Source organism: Schistocerca piceifrons, chromosome 1 (assembly GCF_021461385.2).
Source record: "Schistocerca piceifrons isolate TAMUIC-IGC-003096 chromosome 1, iqSchPice1.1, whole genome shotgun sequence".
Lineage (NCBI taxonomy): Eukaryota > Metazoa > Arthropoda > Insecta > Orthoptera > Acrididae > Schistocerca > Schistocerca piceifrons.
In genome coordinates this window covers 1,044,602,010-1,044,626,052 of record NC_060138.1, presented here as the reverse complement: position 1 = coordinate 1,044,626,052, position 24,043 = coordinate 1,044,602,010, and the positions used below count along the sequence as shown (strand labels likewise).

At 45.9% G+C, this 24,043-nt stretch overlaps 1 protein-coding gene across 1 annotated transcript in view; it reads left to right on the top strand.

The window, feature by feature from the left end:
* The window catches only part of LOC124730327 (probetacellulin-like), a 101,753-nt gene that overhangs the window by 20,238 nt on the left and 57,472 nt on the right, over positions 1 to 24,043 (top strand). Inside the window, exon 2 of the mRNA XM_047248501.1 lies at positions 4,194 to 4,310. Coding sequence (XP_047104457.1) covers positions 4,194 to 4,310 — 117 coding nt within the window. The remainder of the gene's footprint in view (positions 1 to 4,193; positions 4,311 to 24,043) is intronic.

Here is a 24,043-nt window from a genome sequence, read left to right as displayed (position 1 = left end):
ACGATGGAAGTTAGTCCTTGTCATACTGTATTTCTAAAAGCCATATGATGGGTAAACACAGGCGGCCTTAGAAATGAAAAACACTTGTTTCCCTATGCGTGAAGAAATGAGCTCTTTAAGTACCAATACCAGTGAGTTGTTTGATCATTTAGACATTCAGACATGCTCCCTCAGATGCAAACGAAGGCCGCCATCAGCATTGACGATGCAGTTGCACCAGCTGTTACAAACATGCACCAACGCACACTTATTCTCTTCAGGCCACCCACACCTTTCTTGAATTTCTACCACAGAAACTGGAGCCTGAACGATAGGAAACAACGTTCTGTGAACGTGGGTGAAATAAAGGAGAGTTAGAAAAATCCAGAAACTATGCAAGTAGATTCCTCCTCCGTTCACTGAACAGTATCTAATTTATCGCTTAGGAATATTACCACCGTACGGCTCTCTGCAGATAAGACTACAGGCCCCTGCTCAAAGAAATGAGTAAAATAGGTTGAATGATTGACGACATATGGAGGTCAGGGTCTGGGTCTGGCCGTGAGTCGTGCACGGATAGCCAAATGCTAAGGTACCGCTCGCGATAAGCGGGAAATCCGGGTTCGAGTCCCGGTCCGGCACAAATTTTCATTGTCGTTATTCCATTCAACAGCTGATGGTGGTCACTATTTGCAACTGCGAATTCATATGATGTGTGAAGTTCCCATTTGTCATCACAAAATAGCAACATGCAGAGAATGTATTTTATCAACCGCCATTCTGTCTCCGCGTGGTTATTAGCTATTTTAAAAACAATCCCGAAATCGGTATTTCGTTTCGCGGTAACAAGGATTGTTAAGTGTTAGTGTTTGTACCACGTAAAAATTGCCGAAACAATTAGCAGCAAGACTACAGTCCCCTGCTTTAAGAAATGAGTAAAATAGGTTGAAAAGGTATAGAGTGACCAGAATATCCAAATTCTAGTCGTTATGTACAATCCTTGCCATTTATTGCGGAAGACTTTGATTGAATCTTGCGTTTGATCAGTGACAAAGATTGGTCGAGTGGCGATAGTGAGGAGGGTCTGGTTCCCTTCTCATGCTGGTGTGTAAATACAATTGTTCACAAGAACGAATGCTGCACTTTTTAGGTGGTGGTGGTCATGAAGTGACTACAGCCCATCGTTGTTGGAGGAAATTCGACGTATTTGCTGGACCGAGTGCACACGTGTCGCAGCTTGGTTTATCTTACATACACTGAGATGACAAAACTCATGAGATAGCGATATGCTCATAATACAAATGACTGTAGTTTCGCGTACACAAGGTACATAGGGGTGGAGCTGTAATTCGTACTCCAATGATTCACGTGAAAAGGTTTATTATGGCCGCACGATGGGAATTCACATTTCGAACGCGGAATGGTAGTTGGAGCTAGACGCATGGGACATTCAATTTGTGAAATCGGGGAATTCAGTACTCAGATATTGACAGAGTGAAGAGAGTGCCGAGAATACCAAATTCTTCACTTAACTACCCGTTGGCGTAGCGTTGGCAATGCTAACAGAAAAGCAACGCTGCGTGGGACAACCGCAGAAAACAGTGTGGGACGCACGACGAACGTATCCGTTAGAACAGTGCGGCGAAATTTGGTGTTAATGGGCTATGGCAGCAGACGACCGACGTGAGTGCCTTTGCTAACAGCATGAAATCGCCTGCAGCGCCTCCCCTGGGCTCGTAACCTTGTCGGTTGGGCCTTAGACGATTGGAAAACCATGGCCTGATCAGGTGAGTCCCGATTTCAGGTGGTAAGAGCTGATAGTAGGGTTCGAGTGTGGCGCAGACCTCATGAAGTTACATACCGAATTTGTCAAAAAGGCACTGTGCAAATCTGGTGGTGGCTGCATAATGGTGTAGGCTGTGTACACATAGAATAGATTGGATCCTCTGGTCCAACTGTGCCGATAATTGACAGGAAACGGGTACTTTCGGCTACTTGGACACATTTTGCAGCCATTCATGAACTTCATGTTCCCAAACAATGGTGGGATTTTTATAGATAACAATGCGGTATGTCACTGGGTCACAGCTGTTTGTGATTGGTTTGAAGAACATTTTGGACAATGCGAGCGAATGATTTGGCCGCTCAGGTCGCCCGACATGAATCCCATCGAAGATTTTTGGACATGCTGGAGAGGTCAGTTCGTGCACAAAATCATCCTACACCGCCAACACTTTCGCAGTTATGGATGACTAGAGAGACAGCATAGCTCAGTCATTCTGCAGGGGACTTCCAACGACTAGCTGAGTCCGTCACGTAGAGTTGCTGCACTTCGTTGGGCAGGTGGTGATTCGACACGATATTAGGTGTCGCCTTCGTGGGTTCCTACTTGAAAGTAAATAACTAACGAAACTAACGATGGTAGTTACACCACCAAATTTCATTGCTATAATGATAGTTACTCACACATTACTCGGTTTTATGACTGATTATTTAGTATGGGCATATTAGTAAAAACTGTAAGAGAGAGAGACATGGAGCTGTTTTCACTCTCACTTGTCACAAACAACGGCTAACGAAAAAAAGCCACACTGTGCGACAGTCCAAAATTTCGATATTTGGTAGATCCATTAAGATAAACTTTCACCCGTTCTCGTATTTCGCTTTATGATCAGGTTCCCTGCGTGTTTGTGACCACTAAATAATCATTATTTTCAGCACAAAAGTTACTTGCCGTATCAAAGTCGGTTCAGTCACTGTGTTGCACCAGTTTGTGCAGAGTAATTATTACATGTGATCCTGGACATTTTCCCGGCCTATAGAGTATTCCGTCAAGTTTCGGGATTGCAGCCGGACTTCCTGCCACAATATTTTGGCTGACAACAATTCAACCATCTTCAGGTGATTGTATTGCACTGGAGATTGCTATTTCACATAGCTACATATATAGCTAAAATTTGCGCGAAGATGTATGCTCAGAGGCACCCACTACATGAGTGACACATGTCGAGTTCGCGTCCTCGTCGCATATTGCTTCATTTATGGCCTACAGGCGCATGCGTAATTCGATAGTACATGCGCGCTCTGGTGGCGGAATTTGCGATAGCGGAATTAAGATTTAGATGTCAAAATTAAGGGAATTAAATGTCCCCAGGCGTGTCACTGGTCAGAAAAAGTTTTCTTTCTGAAGACAAATAAAGGAATCACCAGGTTCCACGCCTTATCCAGTTGAAAGTCGCCATCACTGTTCGTAAGATGTAACGCTAAACGTATTTCCAACGATACATTAATATCTGATTCCCAGAAGAATCTCGCAGAGGCCAAGATTTCTGTGGCAGAATAATCCATGGCATGCCCTTCGGAGATACAGTGCTCGGTTATGGCCGACGAATTCCACAGAATACCTTGCCAGTGCGCCAAAGCCTACACTGGTCAGATGACACGCACAATTTTTGCATTTCTCTGCGCATTGTGTCCCCACAGGAAATTCCATGGATTATTTTGTTACGGAAGTCTCGGCCTCGACGAGATTCTTCTGGATTCAATTATGAGGGAATTGTTGGAAATACGTTTAGCGCAAGATCGAATTAAATGTGATGGCCACTGTCAACTGGATAAGACTTGGAACCAATCATTAATTGCTTCAGAAAGATAACATTTTATGGCCAATAACACGCCCAGCACCATTTAATTTTATTAATGTTGACATCTGAATTTTAACTCCGAGAATGCGCATTCAGACAGCAAGCGCGGATGTAGAATCACATTACGCATGCGCCTGCGCGCCACAGGTGGGACAACATTCGAAGAGGACGCGAACTCGAAAGAGGACGCTCGTGTAGCGGCTGCCTTTGCGATTGCGTCTTGGCGCAATTTTTTTTTTCTATAAAGGTAGTGATGTGAACTAACAATCAACTGTGCAAAACATTCACCTGAAGAATGCTGAATGGTTGTCAGCCGAAACGTCGAGGCAAGAAGTCGACGTTATGTGGTCGCAATCGCGGAACTCTATTGAATAATTATCACTTGTTGAAACCCTGTCTGGGATTTTGAAACCAGTTTTTGGACTCTCTCTCTCTCTCTCTCTCTCTCTCTCTCTCTCTCTCTCTCTCTCTCTCTCTCTCTCACTCATATCTAGAGACATGCACAAAATGGATGTTCGAGATAAACAGCCGTATCAGCAGTTCCAACAGGCGGCCATTGTTGTGTTGCAGGCAGGAGACGCGCGCCGCCGCAGGCCCGGCCGGCTGTAGGGCGGCAACACCCCTGCAGGATGCCGCCCCCGCTCGCCACCATAGTGCTAGTCGTCTCTACCGTCCTCAGCATAGCGGGTGAGTAAAGTGCAGCGTGTTCACCGTGCACATCTACCGCAGGGGTTAGCAAATGGCTTGTTTGTTCCTGCACAGTCTCCTGACATTAGAGCAAGATGGAAGTGTTTTATGACCGATCAAGTCCTTTACTCTGAAGCGAGTAAGAGCGCAGTCCCTCGTATTTTAGAGCTTCCTGCCTGGCCTTTTTATTTTTTGGTTTAGTAGAACTGCTCCAAATTTAGGTCTATGTAGGGATATTACTTCTGACACCCAAGGCAAACTGCTCGCACAGAGTCGTTGCAACAATAACAGTGATGCAGTTAATTTCCCCCTCACTTCTCCTGCATGTCGAGAAGTCAGATGTGGAGGCATGGTCTGTTTTTGACCTCGAAAATGAATCAAATGCTACAGGTATCGGAATCATAATCACAGAGCAAATAGTCCGGGCCTGATTTGTTGGCAGTGCATCATTTTCTTTAGTGGAAGTTCGTCATGAACAGTAACAATTGTTCAGCTTACAAATGTATTTACTGATCTGATATTATATACAGGGTGTCCAAAAAAAGACAAGCTTTAGGGACAGGTTTCTTACACCAAAACAAGGGTAAAATCTAGTAAATATGAGCTCTGAATGCTACGAGCTCTTGTATCTTCAATACTATGACAAAGATCTCTTCTACTGCAAGGACTTTGTGACATCGCTTTCCGTATTTTGGGACGAGGTAGTATAAACCAAACCAAGAAAAAAGTCTATTAAATATGGGATTTGAAATGCATACCTTAAGACTACGAGCACTTGTTTACCTTTGGTAGTGTGAAACACATCCCCTTCGGCTGAACAAGTGGTTATGGCTCGTAAGGTATGCATTTTAAAGACCAAGTTGACGAGACTTTTTATCTTGTTTTCGTCCTTCCTTCCTCCTCCCAAAATATGGAAAGCAAAGATTTTGACGTAGAAGAGATATATTACATAGTATCAAACATGAAAAGATGCTCTTAGCTTTTGCGGTATACATTTTAGAGCCGATGTTTATTAAACATCTTTCTTGTTTTGGCGTAATGCCAATGTGTTTTTTTTTTTTGACACCCTTCAAATGCTAATCATTTTCTAATTCTTACGATATTAATCTCCACTTGGTATAGGCGCAAAATAATTTCATAATAACATTGGAGCCTCACAGATGCACAAAAACAGATCCCAGATGGGCTTTGAACGTCCCTCGCCTTGTTTTTGACTTAAGTAATGTTAGAACAGAATAAGAGATTAGGTCAGTCATTATTTCCTCGATCATTCGTAAATTGGAGAGCAAAAGCTGCGATAAAATGTGCGAACTGTCAGTGGTAGATTCGTGGATACGCGGGAAGTCTTTTGGTGCTACTTTCGTCCAAATTGATCTGTTATCTATCTTTAAAAGCTAAAACATGATGTCGATAGCCATGGCGCTGTAAAAGGAAGCGGAAAGAACAACAGCCCTTGCCAAGTGACGTATTTTCAATCCAGTTTGAATTGCAGCACTGTTTCCTTAGAAGGTCAAATAGACTTCCGTACCCGCTTCGCTCCCGTTAAGCGTTAACGATCCACTGTCCCACGACGGCGCAGAACGCGACTGAAAGCCGCACAGTGTTTCCCAGAGGCGCCGACCCTTCGTTAGTGGCGGCCCGCAATCTGGCATGTGAATCTGACAGCTTGCTCCAAGCCGGTGGCCAATACAAGCATTTCACCTCCAAACTGACGGCTGCTCAGCGTGAAACCTCGTGGATGGCCCATATCCCCCGCGTAACACCCGTGGTTCAAGGTCGCCACTTCGGGACTCTTTGAGAAGTGCTGTTGCTGAAGTGACTGACCTGTAGACATTTTAGTATCTTTATTGTATGTTCTGCGTCTTGTCAGTCGCTGAGGGCTGTAAGAAAACGATTAAAAGCATTGTTACAGAGCAAACACATAATTAACACTGAATTGGTGCTAGTAACAGCGCAGCATTGTCGTGTGGAGGAACACACACAGGAAAAAAATTAAAAATTTTGACATGCTGAAAATTTACTACGAATCCTGTGGAGAGTAAAAACGTGTTAAAAAAGTTGTGCGACTCTCTAAGATTTTCAAATTCATTGCATCAGTCTATATAACACCTATATTCTGATATCGGAATAAGAGGTTTCGTACTTAACGTAATCTTTGTGTTAGGTGTAGTTGTTTGTGGCCATTATTTCAAACACATGAAATGTATTCGCAGTTGCGAATATGTACGACCATCAGTTGTATAAGGTTACGATGACAATGAAAAATTGCGACTGACCGGGACTCGAACCCAGATTTCCCGTGTATCGCCAGCTGTCGCCTTGCCATTAGGCTATGCACTATTCACGGCCAGACCCAATGTTCCATATGTCGTCAGCCATGTGTCTACAACGGGGACGTTCGTTATGCATATTCCCATACAGGAGAGACACTTAAATTGAAATCCCTGCTTCTGAGCAACACAATCTCTGCAATATCGTATTATCTTAAACTTTTATATTTTAACACTCTGAAATATAATATTGGAATCCTTTCTCTAAATTTGTTACGATAATATAAAATAGTAAACGAGAATTGGTAACTACATTCGGAGAGGCTGCCGTATTGTTATAGAACGCAGGAATCGGCTGCAGATGTAGCAATCGGCATACTCTTAGTTAATACAGTTACCGTAAAGTTAACGCCGACGTTTATACATCTTAATACTCGCTTTCTTCATGACAATTCACTTGGCTGTGCGTACAGATCTGGGCCAGCTGTCTACTTACCACATTCTATTTCAGTTCATTAGTTTTACGTGACCTACGATTCTAGGTCGTGAACTGCCGCTGTGATTGAACAGGAAACACGGTTCAAGTAACAGCGATTCTAACAAAGAGAAACAGTAAGTAAAAGGGCATGACGAAAGATTACAGTAGACAGTAAGTGGAACACAGAATAACCGTTCAGCCTCTGCTCATTAGCTGGCGCTCTGATCTTCGGCAGGTTTCCAGGTAATCCATTCTATTATTTAAGACCCATCTATGCTTGAGGTAGTTCACGAGTACACAAATTTCTGTGACGTCCTCTTTCGATAATGCAGAATTGTTCGATAACACGGTGGCTTGTTTCCCGTAGTTACAAACATACTTTGTTAGAAACAGAAACAGCATCGGCAATTTGGAAGTAAACTTTCGAGACAGATTGATTACCGATAAAAGTGCGGGTAATGGCTTAAGTAACCTACGGTTGTTACCTGTTCGTCCTTGTCATACGACGTCTCAGGAGTAGGACGGGAGCGGTACAGTTAATCGGTTGTCCTACAGTGGACGATTTTTCCTGTGTTCAAAATGTGTGTGAATGAACATGATTCGCTCTTCTCAGTGTTAGTTTCCCGCATCAAGGATGCGATTTGAGAGATCGGCATCTCTGCAATCCACTGTGAAGTGTATGGAGAGACCGCCGTTTCTAGTATACCACATACTACGGCTTCTTTCCGACCCATTCGCGAGGAGGGCAGGATGGATGATTGCTTCCATGCCCTAGTTTACGGTGTAGTTAAAATAATCTTCGCAGTCATCACAGAATCGATAGGTCGGATGTTGTTAGAGGGTCTTCAATACTGGTTCTTGAAGTTTCGTAAGTAGGCTATCGCGATATAGTAGGCATCTATCTTCAAGCGTCTGTCGTGTATTTGATAGGCGCCATACGCATTGGAGCAGTAATTTACGAGTAATATTTCAGTGTGTTTTTACCAAATGATTACAAAGTGCAGCTACCTACGGAAGTCCAGTATGGGCTGTATTTATCATCGAAACTTGACAGATATGCTAATGCGTTAAAATGCAAAACTGATTTACGCTGGAAAAAATTGGTTCCAATTTTTGCCACGAGATGTAAACCTGGCGTTGTACAGCTTCTCTGGTGCTATTATTGAACAGATTGTGTAAGCGGCGATCAATAATAAAATCAACATTGTGCCTTTATCATATATTTGATGTTTTCTGCCTACGTGCCGTTGCTAATCCACTACATATGGAAAAATTTCTGTACGTCTTTGTTGCATTCACAGCACCAAATTTGTGCCTGGTGGTCAAAACTGGAACTAAAATTTTTCTCAGCTTAAATCGGTTCCGTATTAACGCAGTAAAATATCAACAAAGTTTCTCTGCCATATGATTACTACAGCCCACACTGGACCTCTATGACCAGCTGCACTTTAATTATAACCATCTGGAAGATTGATTGCACTACCCCAGTAGTCTCCCAATGAACAGAAATATGTCATGAGGTAAGTAACGGAACGGGTACTTCTTGTTTACAGTTAAATGAAAAAGGAAAGAATAGTGTGACGGTAGCGCAGAGCTCATCATAATAGCTGATAGTTTGTGTATGATAAAGTTCTTCAGTCTTTATCGCTTTCGTAATAGCTTCCCACTGCTGGCATGTTTCTTAAATCAAAAGTTGGCAATGCCTTAAAAGAATCTCACCTACAACATTGTCTTGCACGACGTTCCAATAGTAAAATTAAGTTCTGTTTTAAAGAATTCCCGCAATCTGCTGCAAAGAAGTGTTTGTGAACTCTGCAGTAACAAGTTTCTCTTTCGTGGTGTAAGGCAGGTCAGTTGCAAACGTAGCAGTTGCAACGAGTGTCGCAAGTGTCTGACACTACGAGCGGAAAGTTGCCGATTGCTGCAAGGTTGCGCGAACGCCTGCGTGAACTTGATTCGCATTCCGCGCGCGTCTTTCGGCGAAGGGCCCAGGAACTTGGTTACGCAATGGGCCGGCGAGAGCCGGATCCCGCGAGCACGCGCTCCAGCCGCCGGCGGTCCGTTCACTTTAATTCCAAGAATAGGCGTCGCTACCTGCCTAATGACTGGAAGGCGCGGCGCCGGCGTCGCAGCCGTCGTCTGCGTCTGCGGCGGCGGCGTCTTGAGCGTATGCCAAGACGGGCGGGCGTCGCGACGGAGGCGGGCGCGCCGCGGCGCGGCAGGGAACTAGGTCAGTGCTCTCTATCGTCTGGCCGCGGACCCCCAGCGGACCGCGCAAGCTCGCTGACATTTGGGACCGGCCGGGCCATAAAACGCGTCTCTCACTACGCCGGCTGACCGCGGCCAAGTTTAAACCCGGCGCTGGAATGCTGCACCTCGCGGCACGTCGCTGCCTTCGCTTGGCAACAAGTACTTAACCTGAAAATCTGCAATGCTGCTTACTGCTTCTCGTTTAATACATCATTTGTACTCCGCAAGCCAACGCACGACTTGTGGCAAAGAAAATGAAGTCTGTAAAAATCGTTTCCTACATCCTGCCCCATTCGTAAATGGTGTGCGTATTGAGAGATCCCCGACATCCGTCTGTTTAATTCTTTTTTTACAGTTTTACCCATACGACCATTACACAAGATCTCCCTCTCCAATTTCCCTCTGCCCCCCCTCCCCCGGCCAATTTCCCTCTGCCCCCCTCCCCCGGCCAATTTCCCTCTGCCCCCCTCCCCCGGCCAATTTCCCTCTGCCCCCCCTCCCCCGGCCAATTTCCCTCTGCCCCCCCTCCCCCGGCCAATTTCCCTCTGCCCCCCCTCCCCCGGCCAATTTCCCTCTGCCCCCCCTCCCCCGGCCAATTTCCCTCTGCCCCCCCTCCCCCGGCCAATTTCCCTCTGCCCCCCCCTCCCCCGGCCAATTTCCCTCTGCCCCCCCCTCCCCCGGCCAATTTCCCTCTGCCCCCCCCTCCCCCGGCCAATTTCCCTCTGCCCCCCCCTCCCCCGGCCAATTTCCCTCTGCCCCCCCCTCCCCCGGCCAATTTCCCTCTGCCCCCCCCTCCCCCGGCCAATTTCCCTCTGCCCCCCCTCCCCCGGCCAATTTCCCTCTGCCCCCCCTCCCCCGGCCAATTTCCCTCTGCCCCCCCTCCCCCGGCCAATTTCCCTCTGCCCCCCCTCCCCCGGCCAATTTCCCTCTGCCCCCCCTCCCCCGGCCAATTTCCCTCTGCCCCCCCTCCCCCGGCCAATTTCCCTCTGCCCCCCCTCCCCCGGCCAATTTCCCTCTGCCCCCCCTCCCCCGGCCAATTTCCCTCTGCCCCCCCTCCCCCGGCCAATTTCCCTCTGCCCCCCCCTCCCCCGGCCAATTTCCCTCTGCCCCCCCTCCCCCGGCCAATTTCCCTCTGCCCCCCCTCCCCCGGCCAATTTCCCTCTGCCCCCCCCTCCCCCCCCCTCCCCCGGCCAATTTCCCTCTGCCCCCCCCTCCCCCGGCCAATTTCCCTCTGCCCCCCCTCCCCCGGCCAATTTCCCTCTGCCCCCCCCTCCCCCGGCCAATTTCCCTCTGCCCCCCCCTCCCCCGGCCAATTTCCCTCTGCCCCCCCTCCCCCGGCCAATTTCCCTCTGCCCCCCCCTCCCCCGGCCAATTTCCCTCTGCCCCCCCTCCCCCGGCCAATTTCCCTCTGCCCCCCCTCCCCCGGCCAATTTCCCTCTGCCCCCCCTCCCCCGGCCAATTTCCCTCTGCCCCCCCTCCCCCGGCCAATTTCCCTCTGCCCCCCCTCCCCCGGCCAATTTCCCTCTGCCCCCCCTCCCCCGGCCAATTTCCCTCTGCCCCCCCTCCCCCGGCCAATTTCCCTCTGCCCCCCCTCCCCCGGCCAATTTCCCTCTGCCCCCCCTCCCCCGGCCAATTTCCCTCTGCCCCCCCTCCCCCGGCCAATTTCCCTCTGCCCCCCCTCCCCCGGCCAATTTCCCTCTGCCCCCCCTCCCCCGGCCAATTTCCCTCTGCCCCCCCTCCCCCGGCCAATTTCCCTCTGCCCCCCCTCCCCCGGCCAATTTCCCTCTGCCCCCCCTCCCCCGGCCAATTCCTTCTTGGCACAGGTGCCATTCCAATTCATGCCACTGTAGATACTGATAATGTTAAAAACCTACAGGAACTACTAAAGGTTTGTGTACTTCCACGAGTCAGTTAACTCTGTCATTCCATACTTCGGAAAAATACTGAGCTACCTACTTTCCAGGGATGTACCTCTTCCAGGAGACGTTGCAGTTACGTTTCTAAGATACATCCATGACTGTTACTATGCTGATTTGTTTAGCGCCGACAGATTCAATAATGGACAGAGGAAATTTTAACACATACCAGAGCATGATAGCTGCAACGTAGCTTGCTTGCTACGAAGTAACAACCAAATCGATTGACAGCTAACGGGCGAGTGAGTGCATTAACCGGTGGCGTAGCTGCTGGCACGCGAAGGTGGGCTGTGAGAGCGGGTTTTATTTTGGGCGGCGCGCCGCTACTTTGTGGTTTACCTCCGAGAGGGTGGAACCTGGCAGTATGAAGGCTTCTCCGCTCGCGGTGCGTCTCTCGGCCACGGGCTCCGCGCATTGCGGTGCACGGCTTCGAGTTACACGCTGGTTTCCGGCTCGCCAATCTGCGCGCCGAGGCACGCCCTGGCGCAATCCTCAGTGCGGTATCAAGTTGCCGCTGTGTATCAAGCGGCCAACGCCGCCCTAGGCCTTGTACTTTCATTATCTCGTGAGTTGCGGCCGTGGCCGTTGCGATACGCCTTCAACACCTGCATCTACGTACGTGTATTCAGCAAGCATCTGTGCGGTGCATGGCTGATGGTACCTTGGGACATAATGTCGTCCCACGCTAAGACCATTGCGCAACAAGAGTGGCGCGTTGTCAGAAAAGAGCACACGTTCATGGATTCCTGTGGGCACAGTACAAATAATACGTGCATCACTGTGTGCGACTGAATGGCACGCCAAGTGGAAACGTACACCAAAGCCGAAGTACGCGATATTTCGATTCTGGTGGGCGAAAAGAATTGCACACAGATTCAGCGTGAAATTCTATAAATTTGTGGACCAAGTGCAGTATCACATCCTGTGTCAACGATTTGATTAGGCTGCTCATATGTGGGTGACGCTGGTGGGGAAGTCCAAATCGTGAACCATGCGGTTCCCATTTTTTTTCCGGAAGCTGACAGAACATCCGAACGGAAAGAGCTTTTTCGACAAAGAGGATGTTCACACAGCGGTTCTCGAATGGCTCCCTGATCAAGAAGCGGATTTCCGTTATTGAAGAACTGAACTGTTGGTTTAATGTTGGTTAGAAACTTGGTGACTGTGTTGGAAAGTAGTGTCATGTATCTGTGTCACTTTGAAGTGTAATGCAGCATTCAGTGAAAGTTGACTGGCAGCGGTGTGCGCACGCGCGTATGTAAGATGGCTATATCTGTGAAGGTGTCGTGTTAACTACCGTAGGGAATATTTGTCAGCAGTTAATTGCAACAAACACATACGCTAAAATCAGTGAAGGTACTTCTTGCCCACTGTATACTTAGCTATACAGAAGCTGTTCGGACCTTTTAGCACCATATTGTATGAATAATGACGGTTAATAGCAAGATGTGCGGTTTGAGAATGGACGTGTCAGCCCGAAACCTGTAACCATTAGAGCTGAATTTTATATCGGTGCACCTGAGACGGCATGAGGGGAGAAAAGAGACTTGTCATTATGGCTTCGTATGTACTTTCTATCTTATTCTCACAACCACGTGTGATGTACATGATGGTGGCAGCAGAATTATAGCACATCTTTACTCCAATACTGGTTCTACGGGTTCTTTAAATGTACGTAACGGAGTTCTGCGAGAACAACGCCACATTTATCCAATGATTCTCATTTAAGTTTCCCCGAACATCTCAGTTAATTTTATTCGTGGGCGTTACAGAACAGTTACGATCCTAGCAGCACGTTCGATGAATTCTTAGGAAACCTGTTATCATCCCTGCTTGATACACATTCCAAATACCGAAGTAATACTCTAAGAATTGGTCGCATTAGCATTTTGGCTGCGAATTACTTTAAGATGCCCTGCATTTTCCCAGAACCCTTCCAACAAATTTAACTCTGTCATTCACTTTCATTGCAAAGAATGAAATGTTTATTCTCACCTTCCCTATGTGTTTCGTTCACTGATTTCGTTTTCAAAGTGTTGTAAACACGATCGTTTTTACTTCATTCGATGGCCTTGCATCAACTCTGACCACATTTGCTTGAAGTATAATAGGGACAAACCTACTTTCTGATAACTGTACAGTCCGTAAAGTATTTCCTGTGTAGCATAAACAGTAATAGTTGAAGTATAATTGTAGGCATGTGAAATAGCAACATGCGTTAGTTATACTGCACTTGTCAACTATAGCAACTTACAACCTTTTCAGAATCTATATATTTTTGATCCAGCAGCCATTATGAATTAACACTTAAGAATTACAGGTGGCTTAGGCCAGAGCATCTCATTTGCAAGCAGAAGACCTGGGTTCCAGTCCCGGTCCGGCACCAATTTTCAACTATCCCCATATTTTCAATCAGTACCCACTCGCAGCCAATGTCTGTAATTCCTGTGTGTGTGTGTGTGTGTGTGTGTGTGTGTGTGTGTGTGTGTGTGTGTATTCAGAATCGTTATTCTGTCTGACCTTACCACACTTAACTACAAATTGATCCTGCGGAGCATATGATGTCACATGCGTTTGTGGTAGTGTGCGGACTAAAGTTGTGCGTATCCAAACGCAATCGCATTCTCTCCCACGCTCCAAAGCCCCTGAGAAGAAATGTGTTATCGGAACGGCCTGCCAGTGTTTGCGCTGGGCGGTTGTTTAGGTGGCGAGGCAACGGTCCGGGCAAACACTTGCCGCGGCGCCTATGAACCTAGTGCGAACCTCTCCCACAGCGCAGCTCTTAACAGCCTGACGCACCACTACTGTTGGCAACACTGGATTCACCACCTCAACTGTGCGGTTTCATATCATCTTCCAGTTATTACAGAAGTTCTCGTTTACGTTTACACTCGGTAGTAGGTGCAACTGGTTTTATTAATGTTCTCTGTCATGTATCTGTTGGGAACTGAGATGGGGCAAATACTGCCTGGTTTCATGCTCCATTCACATGTTAATCAATAATGAGCAAGACTGCGCTCCCGGTTACAAATCGAGGTAATCGTTTCATTGTATAAAGTTGACAATTATCTCTAGACATGTCATTGTCTGAAATGAAATGCTATGTCGATGGGCTTCGCATTGCTTAACAGGAAGCCACTAGACACTACACTTAACCATCGATTTACATAGAGGTTCCCTAGGTTTCCAGACAAGTAGAGACAGATTCGTGTCGGTTGAAGTGTGAAGGAGAGTGAAAATGTGAATATTTTACGATGTTATATAATGGTTTAATGTTTTCGGAAGAGAGCTGGAGTTTTAATCAGTGTATACAACTTTTTTCTCTGAAAAGGTTAATTGCTCTTACTTCCTTGCCTTAATGAACAATGTTTATAGTAACAAAATAAACTCTTTCCTTCCGCCCTTCATTTCAGTCGAACAGAATCGCTTCATTTTTTATTGCAGGCGAATGATAGGGTGATTTTCACCTGTACATCATGGTTTGAAGTTCTCGCTCTCCTTGTTCAAAAACCTATAAATGAAATACTTTCTTAAAATAATAATAATAATAATAATAATATTGTTTTTTGAGTATAATTTTAATTTCAACAGAAACACACAATGTATTGCACTTAGAATGTCTGAGGGCAAAAATTGTGATAATAGACTGAAATAAGTGTAGTTTACTCTTTACATTTTATCATATACGTTAAATTATAGCAATGCTTACACCCAAACCTCCAGATGTCGAATGAGTCAGATCGGTACCAAACACCGTACCTATCAACACAACTGTACTCCATAGGTTTCTACTTTCGATTAACGAAGCGAAAGCAGGCTGCCAAAAGAACACTGCTACAAACTCCGAAACGCCCTTTTACATGTCAGAAAAATGTTCTCCCGCATAATTTCACGCGTAAACTGTTAAAAAAAATAGTTACTAGTGGATTTCGAACTCGGGACCTTTAGTACGACGATATTACGCTCTAACAACTCACCCAACAGAGATCTTCACATTAACAGCTCACATATACGCGTTTTCTGTACTCCGTAGTTGTGGTGTTATTTTAATTATCGTTTACGCATGTTGTACTGGACGACAGCACACAGCGCGAACTAAATCGATGTTTTAGTTGATACTCTATCGACACAACGTTTGGTACCGATCTGAGTGTCTGACATCTGGAGGTTTGGGTGTTAGAGAAATTCAAAATAAACTTGATATTACTAATACGCATTAGTGTGTGCACCTCAGATATTTGGTCTGTCGTCAATAACTTTATTGGAATTCGTCCCGTTCAGTGTTTGTCTCGCCAGTAGATAATCTGATACCTACTGTCATTTCACCGCGTCCTCGCAGCGTAACAAATAGCTGCCTTATCTGATTGGAATCGCCTGCCACTGTTGGCCTCGTGCTTACTGTTCACTCTAAACAAAAAATACACTGCTCTACTCAGCGGTTTAGAGCCCCGAAAGTCTACGGACGTGGAAATTCTATTCTAAATCTTAATTCGTGGCACAAAGCTTAAATTATTTTAAGACGTCTTTGGCCAGGATAGTGTAGGTGACTACGAAATGATGCACGGTAGTGAAGAGTTTTGGCTTCCCAAGTTTTCAGGCTCAGTATTCTGGCGATGTCACTCGTCGTCGTTATTGGGTTACTGGTGTACTGACAACAAAATAGTTGACTACAACGACGAGAATGAGATAGAGGTGGCACGTCGTCGAAGCATTGTGCCACACACGCAGGAAATAGCATCCGGCTGCACTCCCGCGAAGACTTGTCAGTAATTAAGAGGTTATGTATCTATTGTTTCTGAACTGAAAACGAAGCACGTCGAGGAAGTAGTTCGACGCAATAGAGAAGTAGCATAACGACGGTTGTGGTGGTAGTCTTCGTCGTCGTCTGCCGAGAACATACTCGTGTCTGACGAGCACTTACGGGCAACTCGAGTAGCGGAGACGGGGCGTACAGAGCGAATGGGGCGGCACGGCTGTAAGGCGCCGGGGATATGTATCGGAATGCCGACTTGGCTGTATTGGAACTTCCTGAATCGTCTCGCCGCCGTCCCCGACGCAGCCACGTCTATTTCTAGCGGCCGGCAGCCGGGCGGACCGCGCCGGGGTCTCGAGACAAGGTCGTCTCTAGGACTAGGATACACTGCACCCGCCAGGTCACACGTTTCTAGACGCTCCGCCCGCCCCACATCCGGCATCCTCTCCGTCTGCACTCGTCCTATCGTTAGCGCCGGTCTAATTCTGTGCCGCTATACACAGCGTGTAAACACAGACCGACCCTGTTCCCGTCGGTACTGCGTTTTTCGACTTCCACAGGTGGCAGTATTGTTCCCCGAGACAATTTACGAGACAACAGTGCGTACAATTTCAAATACTGAGCAGCTTATATATTCAGAACTCTTGACACTTAGCGGAGCATATTTGGAGAACGTATAAAATGCGCAGGGTGTTACAAAATTCATGTTACACACTTCTAGAGGTTGTAGAGGCAGCTTCATCTGTTAAGTTTTATATAGGAATCCGTGTCCCGAAACGTCATCCAATGATGCCACAGAGCATGAAAGTTACAGGCGCTGGCGCCTGTGAATGTATGTAGATACAAGGGGATTCAGTGAGGTTATAAACGTTCTAGGATGGTGGAGAAGGATAAATGTATCAGTTGGAGGTAAGGGTCCCGGCACTGGAAACGAACGAGTCGAGAGTGATAAGCGAAAACATTTTTGATACTTCAGACAGTGGAGTACATGTGTTGGTATTGCTGTTGCTAAGATTGTAGGGCAGGCAACCTTCAGATGTGGTAGTATAGACCAAAACAAGAAAAAAAGTCCAGTAAGTATGTTCTCTAAAATGCATCCCTTAGGAGCTATGAGCACTAATTCAGTAGTGGAGATGTTTCGCAGTAGCGAAGATGACCAAGTACTCTAGCTCCTCAGGTATGCTTTTTAGAGCGTATATTTACTGGACTTTTTTTTATGAAAGTTACCTACCCTACAATTCTAACAACAACATTGCCAGTACACGTATTTCCCTGTAGACAGTATCAGAAAAATTTACGCTTATAACTTCAGACTCGTTCGTTTCCGGTACAGGGAACCTTACCTCAGGTTGATACATTTATCCTTCTCCATCATGTTTGTGACGTCATCATGGAATCTGAATACATGCATTACAGGTGCCGGCGCTCGTAACTTTGACGCTCTGTAGCGTCGTTGGATGATGATTCCTGACATGGCTTCCGATCTAAAAGTTGATGTACTAAGTTCCTTCTACAATCTTCAGAAGTGGTACGTGATTGTGAAACAGCCTGCATAGTACAACAGAGAGAACATTGCAAAGAGTGTAGTGGAAAGCCGTTATAAATTTCCCCTCCAAAAGACTTTGTTTGTACATTTGTGGCATAACAGCTGTTCGTTTTTAACCGTCTCAGTAGCGTTCTTTTCACTTCCCAGAGTAGGAAACAGTATACTGGTGGAAGGGAAGTAGTGAAGGCGGGTCAGGGGTCGCGTTCGGATAGCTGTGTCAATAGCCCATTTGCCCTCGAAACGGAAAGGTCCCCGGTTAGAGTCCCTCTCCGCCACACAGTTTCATACTGCCAGGAAGATAAAAAGGAACTCGCTTAGCCTAGGTCTAACGCAACTGAAACACTACAATCTGGAATATTTGCACGGCATATTGGGGAAAAACTTAGGACATTGAACATTTTGTGTGTGTGTTCATTGCGAACCAAATACGGTCGCCAATAAGAGACTTCGTTTCCTACATTGCTTTGAATTTGGGATGGGAGATACAGAATAGTCAGATTAGTCAAACCATTGTGGAACGAGAGAGACCAATGCATTTCCTGGAATTGACGACATAAGCGTGCGTGCTTCCATCTGTAGCTTCGGACAAGATAATCCCGTTACATTTCACAGTGACTAAACCAGTTATTGTTTGAATGAATCTGACCTATATAAAACACTAAAAATGGTGATCGCCGTTATAAGCAACCATCACTTCTGCAAGCACCAGCAGCAGTGGCATTACTATCAGACCTCCCAATGACTATGGCTTGTGGCTACGATCGGCAGGCGGGATTACTTGATCGCGTGTGACGAGATGAAGGAAGAGCGGACGGTTAGCAGCCTAAAGGAGGCCGGAAGTGACCCCCTCCCCCTATGGCGCACTATCGAAGACGCGCTGTTGTGTCACGTTGTTCCACGTGGCAGTTGCGTCCCCCGTGAAGGCTGTCTCCCGTGCCGCGCTACTCCACGTGGCAATTGCGCTCACATCTGACTCGGAGCCGCTCGCGCCCGGTACAGACAGAAATACTCGGGCGTCTCCGGCGCTCGCTCGCTGAATGAATGAGCCGGTCGGCGCAGCCGTAGCCGCTGCCGCTACACCCTGTGCCAAACACATCGTCCCAGCTGTCACGCGTTTCTCGCGGTCTCCACGTGGCCGCGCCGCGGCGGCGTTTAAAGAGCCGGCCTGATCCGCCAGTCACGCCGCCAGATTGTATTCCCGGTGTACGGTTTCACTTCACAGAAGGCCACTGTAACAGGTGGACGATCTCGCGCCCTGCGCCGCGCCGCGCTCCAACGGAAACACCAGCCGCCACGGCAAATTAACCTTTTTTATCCTTTCTCGGAATTACGAAAATAAGACCTGTTTTTGTGACAACGCCGACTCTGAGTGTCGTTAGCGTCTTGTAACCGATAACTGCTGAGAGAGAGAGAGAGAGAGAGAGAGAGAGAGAGAGAGAGAGAGAGAGAGGAGAAGAAATGATTCCGAACAATGATTACTTTTCTTAAAGGACAAAACTCATTTGTGTGTGTGTGTGTGTGTGTGTGTGTGTGTGTGTGTGTGTGTGTGTGTGTGTGATGGGGGTTCGTTTAAATTTCCTCCGTAGATCATCTCGTTAACGGTGATGGCAAGGTCCTAGAACATGGTGACCTCGAGGAACATTGTCATCCCAATAAAGCATGGACTGAGTTTGCTATTTGATGGCAGTAAGAACTGATACAACCGTCCTCGCCCTGTGGGCGTAGCTATTCAACTAAACGTACGTTTCCAATAGTGGTCCCTTTTTCTCATATGCAAGAACACAGATGACTATCTTCAACTTTCGTAGTCCTGTCGTTCTCAGTTGCGTGTAATGTTACGGTATGTTGATAATTTTTTACTTTTGAACCGCCTCAGAATGTAAACTAAATAGCATAATAAAAAATATGTACATCTTCTAGGTCGCTGAAGATATCTTGCGAAGAATAAGCGAAACGCGTGTGGGACGAAAATTTTCATTCAGATGTAATTAGGCGGACGGCCCAAAAGTAAAAATTATCAACGTGCCGTAACAGATGGCTGTATTGAAAAAATATCGACTGATATACCATTACTTTCTGTTCCCAAACGAAAGTATGATAAAACGGTAGTCCTGGTAGGCAGCATGACACATGCTGCTTTCATACGAAAGCAAACAGCACTGTGTGGTTAGCAAACAGTTTGAGTTGTGTGTTGCTCACAAGTTAAAAGCTGTCACTTGCTGTTAAAAAGTAACAATCGGCCCTCTTCGCCATCGTATGGAGAAACATAATCAGATGCACAAAGTACATGGAGGAAGTTAAAGGAAAAAAATGAGATGTTTATTTTTTGTCTTGGAGAAAAAAATGCTGTTAATGGTAATTATGGTTGCATGTTAAGTTGGTTAACTGAACAATTCATAGACGGAATAATTTATCACTAGAAACATACCCATGTTTAGCCGTTACTTCATATTGTATTAAATATATGAAGAATCGGCGTAACGTATCTGAGACCATGAGAAATCATGAACGAAAGTGAAGATGCTTGCTGGACTAGTCCGTTAACTTCCTGCTCATGTAATGACACAAGTGGACTTCAGAGGTAGGGAATGTGCTAATTGTGATATGGATTATGTAAATCAGCTGTATCGACAGCGTTTTACGGCACAGACTGTAAAAATCTTGAACGAAAGTATACGTGCGTCGTCCAATAAACGTGATCTTCAGTTAGCGTCAGGTGGCAGTAGAAAGTCTGCAAGCCTAGCACTGTGCCTATCATGCTTCTTTAACAGGATTCGTGACTGAAATTTCCCGTACTATACCACACAGATTAGCTGTGTTGTGGCACTTACGAATCACGAACTCTTACGTGAGCGCGTTTTCGTGTGTAGCCACCGGTAACGGCACACTAGATGTTGAGCAAGCTCTGTAAATTCTGGTGGGCGCCATCTCCTTAACCCTTGCAGTACCGGTGAGGGGGTGGGGGCGGGAAAGACACGAGTATGTTATGCCTACCTTTTGAAAATAGTCATTTTAAACTATAAATTTTGAGAAAGTTATTAATTCTTATACCAGGTTCTATTAATGTTTTAAATTTTTCAGGTAAACTTAACCAAGAAAATTTAGGCCTCGGTGGTAGATGTCACGCTCCCCAGTCAGTCATGTTCAATATTTTCATCTTTTGGACCTTAAACATCAACATTTAATTAAGAAGTGTATTGCGAAAAAGTGTCAACAATAGCGAAATTTGCATTTGTTAAATTTGTTGTGGTCGTAAAGTACCTCACCGTTGGTAGCAGCCCACACGTTATTGTGCGTGCGCTGAAAGATATTATCAGCGTCTGGGCTCTACTTACACAAAATACCTCTCCAAAAAGTATTTTTTAATATATCAGCAACAATTACCGAATTTATATATTTTAAATTTTTTTAGGTGGTCATAAAGCACCTCCAACCCCCTTGGTAATGCTTGTTTCGGAAAATGCGATGATATTTCTGTGGTTAAAGTTTTATTTAGTTCCTCATCCGATGAAGAACGAAAGTCAAGCATATTTTCAGACCAGTTTTGGAGTATTGTGTATGTATGTGTGTGTAATTACAAAACGTTCGATTTCCGTGTGAGTGAAACAATTGTAATATACTCCAATCATTGGTAGAAATCTAGACAACGTAGCAAAGCTTCTACGAAATCACTTTCCAAGATTGATTTTCGATTCTTGTAACACTTGCGTGACTCCTGCGTTCGACTTGAACGTCATAAACACAACATTGCATCCTCTCCCTTTCACCCACAAAAAGCGCTCACCAGTTAGTCACTTCTGATGAAACAAATACTGTCAGCTGTAAAGCTGTCAAAAATGCATTAGTAGGAAACCAGAAACTCAGCTACTCCTCTATCTCGCAGCCAACTTTGATCTAAAATGCAAAAATAAAGTAAGTTAAAGGATTTACCTGCTCGTTTTTACATGGACAGACTTAAACAGAGCTATTTCGTGCTTGCGATATTGTACCTTGTGTTGCGAATTGACACCCACTGTCGCATAGCAGGCAAAATATGTTCCTGAAACTGGTTACTTTTGTTCGGTTTGTTCTGGGGGAGGAGGACTAAAGATGGAGTGAAAAATAGTAAGCTTGGAATATGAGGAACGCGAGGATGTAGATTATAGCCAATTCTTGCTTACCCTAGTTTGTATTTTGACCCTTTTGGAAACACCCAATGCGCTTGCGTGTCTTTTTTTTCCCGTGTAACGCCAGCCGGCAGGACTGCCTGATGTGCGGAGGACGGCACATACAGCCGCCGGATGCGGTAATTGTACGTCGCGACGAGACTGCCGCATGTAAAAACACGCGACAGGCGGGGAATGTCGCCCGATATAGTAACGCGCTGCCTCTCGCTAACCAGAGCTGCGGCGGCAACTCTGGCCAATGTCAAGGCCTCCACTGGTGCTGATACGGCCGCGTCTGCGGGCTTCACGGAAGGCCGTGCGAGGCGCTGAATGATGGACTCTGTCTTCTTCGCGATGATCCGGAACACCAGGAGTTGCTGGCTACGGTATAGAATGTGTATCGTGCACCACATAAAGTTCGACGCATGGCGACTTCTCGTATTTCAGTCAATGAAAGACCTTGAAGAAATTGGTTACCGTAAGCGATGATGTTGTTGTATACATCCTGAATGAAATTGTCACAGTGCATTGGAACGTGCTTTGATACGAACTTCCTGTCGGGTTAAAATTGTGTGTCGGACCGAGATTCGAGCTCGGGATTTCTGCCTTTCGGGGGCAAGTGATCTACCGACTGAGCTACCCAAGCACTGCTCACGACCTGTCCTCACAGCGTTACTTTCGTCAGTACCTAGTCTCCTACTCTCCAAACTTCACAGAAGTTCCCATGCGAAACTTAGAACACTAGCACTCCGCTACAGAGTGAAGATTCCATTCTGGAAACATTCCCTAGGCTGTGGATAAGTCATGTCTCCACAGTATACTCTCTTGCAGGGGTGCTAGTCTTGCAAGTTAACGCAGGAGAACTTCTGTGATGATGTTCGGTAGGTAGGAAACATACTAGGGGAAGTAAAGCCGTGAGGACGGGCCGTGAGTAGTGTTTGGGTAGCTCAGTCTCGATCCGGCACTCGGTTTTAATCTGCTGCAAAGTTTCATGTACGTAACTTGCCCTATCTTGCCCAGTAGAAAAATAGGTGATAAAACTCTGCATTTGTCAGTAACATTTCATTTGTTGTCTTCTAATTAAAAATTGCGGATGTGATATACAACATTGCTATCAATTTCGTATTTTCATTTTGCTTCAAGAACAGAATATTGTTTTCAGTCTGAAGATTGGTTTGATGCAGCTCACTACGCTACGCGATAAGGCAAACCTTTGTGTTTAACTACTCCAACGTATACACTATGAACGTACATACTGTAGGCAGGCCTCGCTCTTTCGTCCGGAACTTAAACTCCCCCCAATCTCCACCTCGCCCAGATCCAGCCATTGCCATATTGATAGTACCTTGGTCTCCAGCATATAACTATTCAGCCCATATCTTCTTTTAGTGAAATTACGCCAGAATTGCCAGTTCTATTTAGTAACTCCTCATTAGTTATTCGATCTACACATCTAATCTTAAGCATTCTCGTACATCATCACATTTCGAATTCGATCTACCCGTCTAATTTTCAGCATTCTCCTACATAATCACATTTTGAAAGCCTCTACTCTCTCCTTATCTAACCGGCCCATCTTCCAAGTTTCACTTCCGTGCAATCCAAAACCCGAGACAGATACCTGCAGAAAAGACATCCTAAAACATTGATACTAGATGTTAAGAAATATCTGTTTTGCAGTTATGTGCTTCCCTTGCGATTGCCACTCTGCCTCTCATATCCTCTGTACTTCGTCCATCGTTACTTATTTTGAACAAGTGATGTAACTCCTTTCTTAATAATAACAATAATACGGTTGTATCTTCCAATACGTCAAATAACGTAGTCTTGCAGAGCTCCGTAATGATTTATTCATTTTAGTAATAGTAGAAAGGTGCGTTTCAATTCAAATCTGTGTATTTTGAAAAAGCACTCTGTATTCATTCAGAATCCTGTCCGCAGTGTGCGTTTGTGTTTCAGCGTTCTCTGTGGGGCGCGTAAACTTCTCTTCCGCGGAATGTTAGATGTCCCTGTACATCATTGAAATCATATAATTAGCAAGTCATCACTGCGCTGACATCAGCGCTTTGCGCGGAAGCTGCTGCACGGGAAGCGGCTGTCTGCCTTTGTGCAGTGCGGTGATGTAACCGTCCTCACTTCGTTTCGCCTGACATTCCCTTCCTCGTTTGATAACCGCCTCGTGACCGTTTTATTGCTGTGACGGCCTCGTACCTGCAAGTCTTGCAGTTAGTTGCACACTCGGAATTTTGCCTCACCTATTATCATTCACTACGAAAACGTTTTCGCAAGAGACAGCGAACTCTGTCGGTGGTACGGTTTTTTATTACACATTTCAGCCTTAGATGCCTCATTTAACATAATTACCGCATTCGACT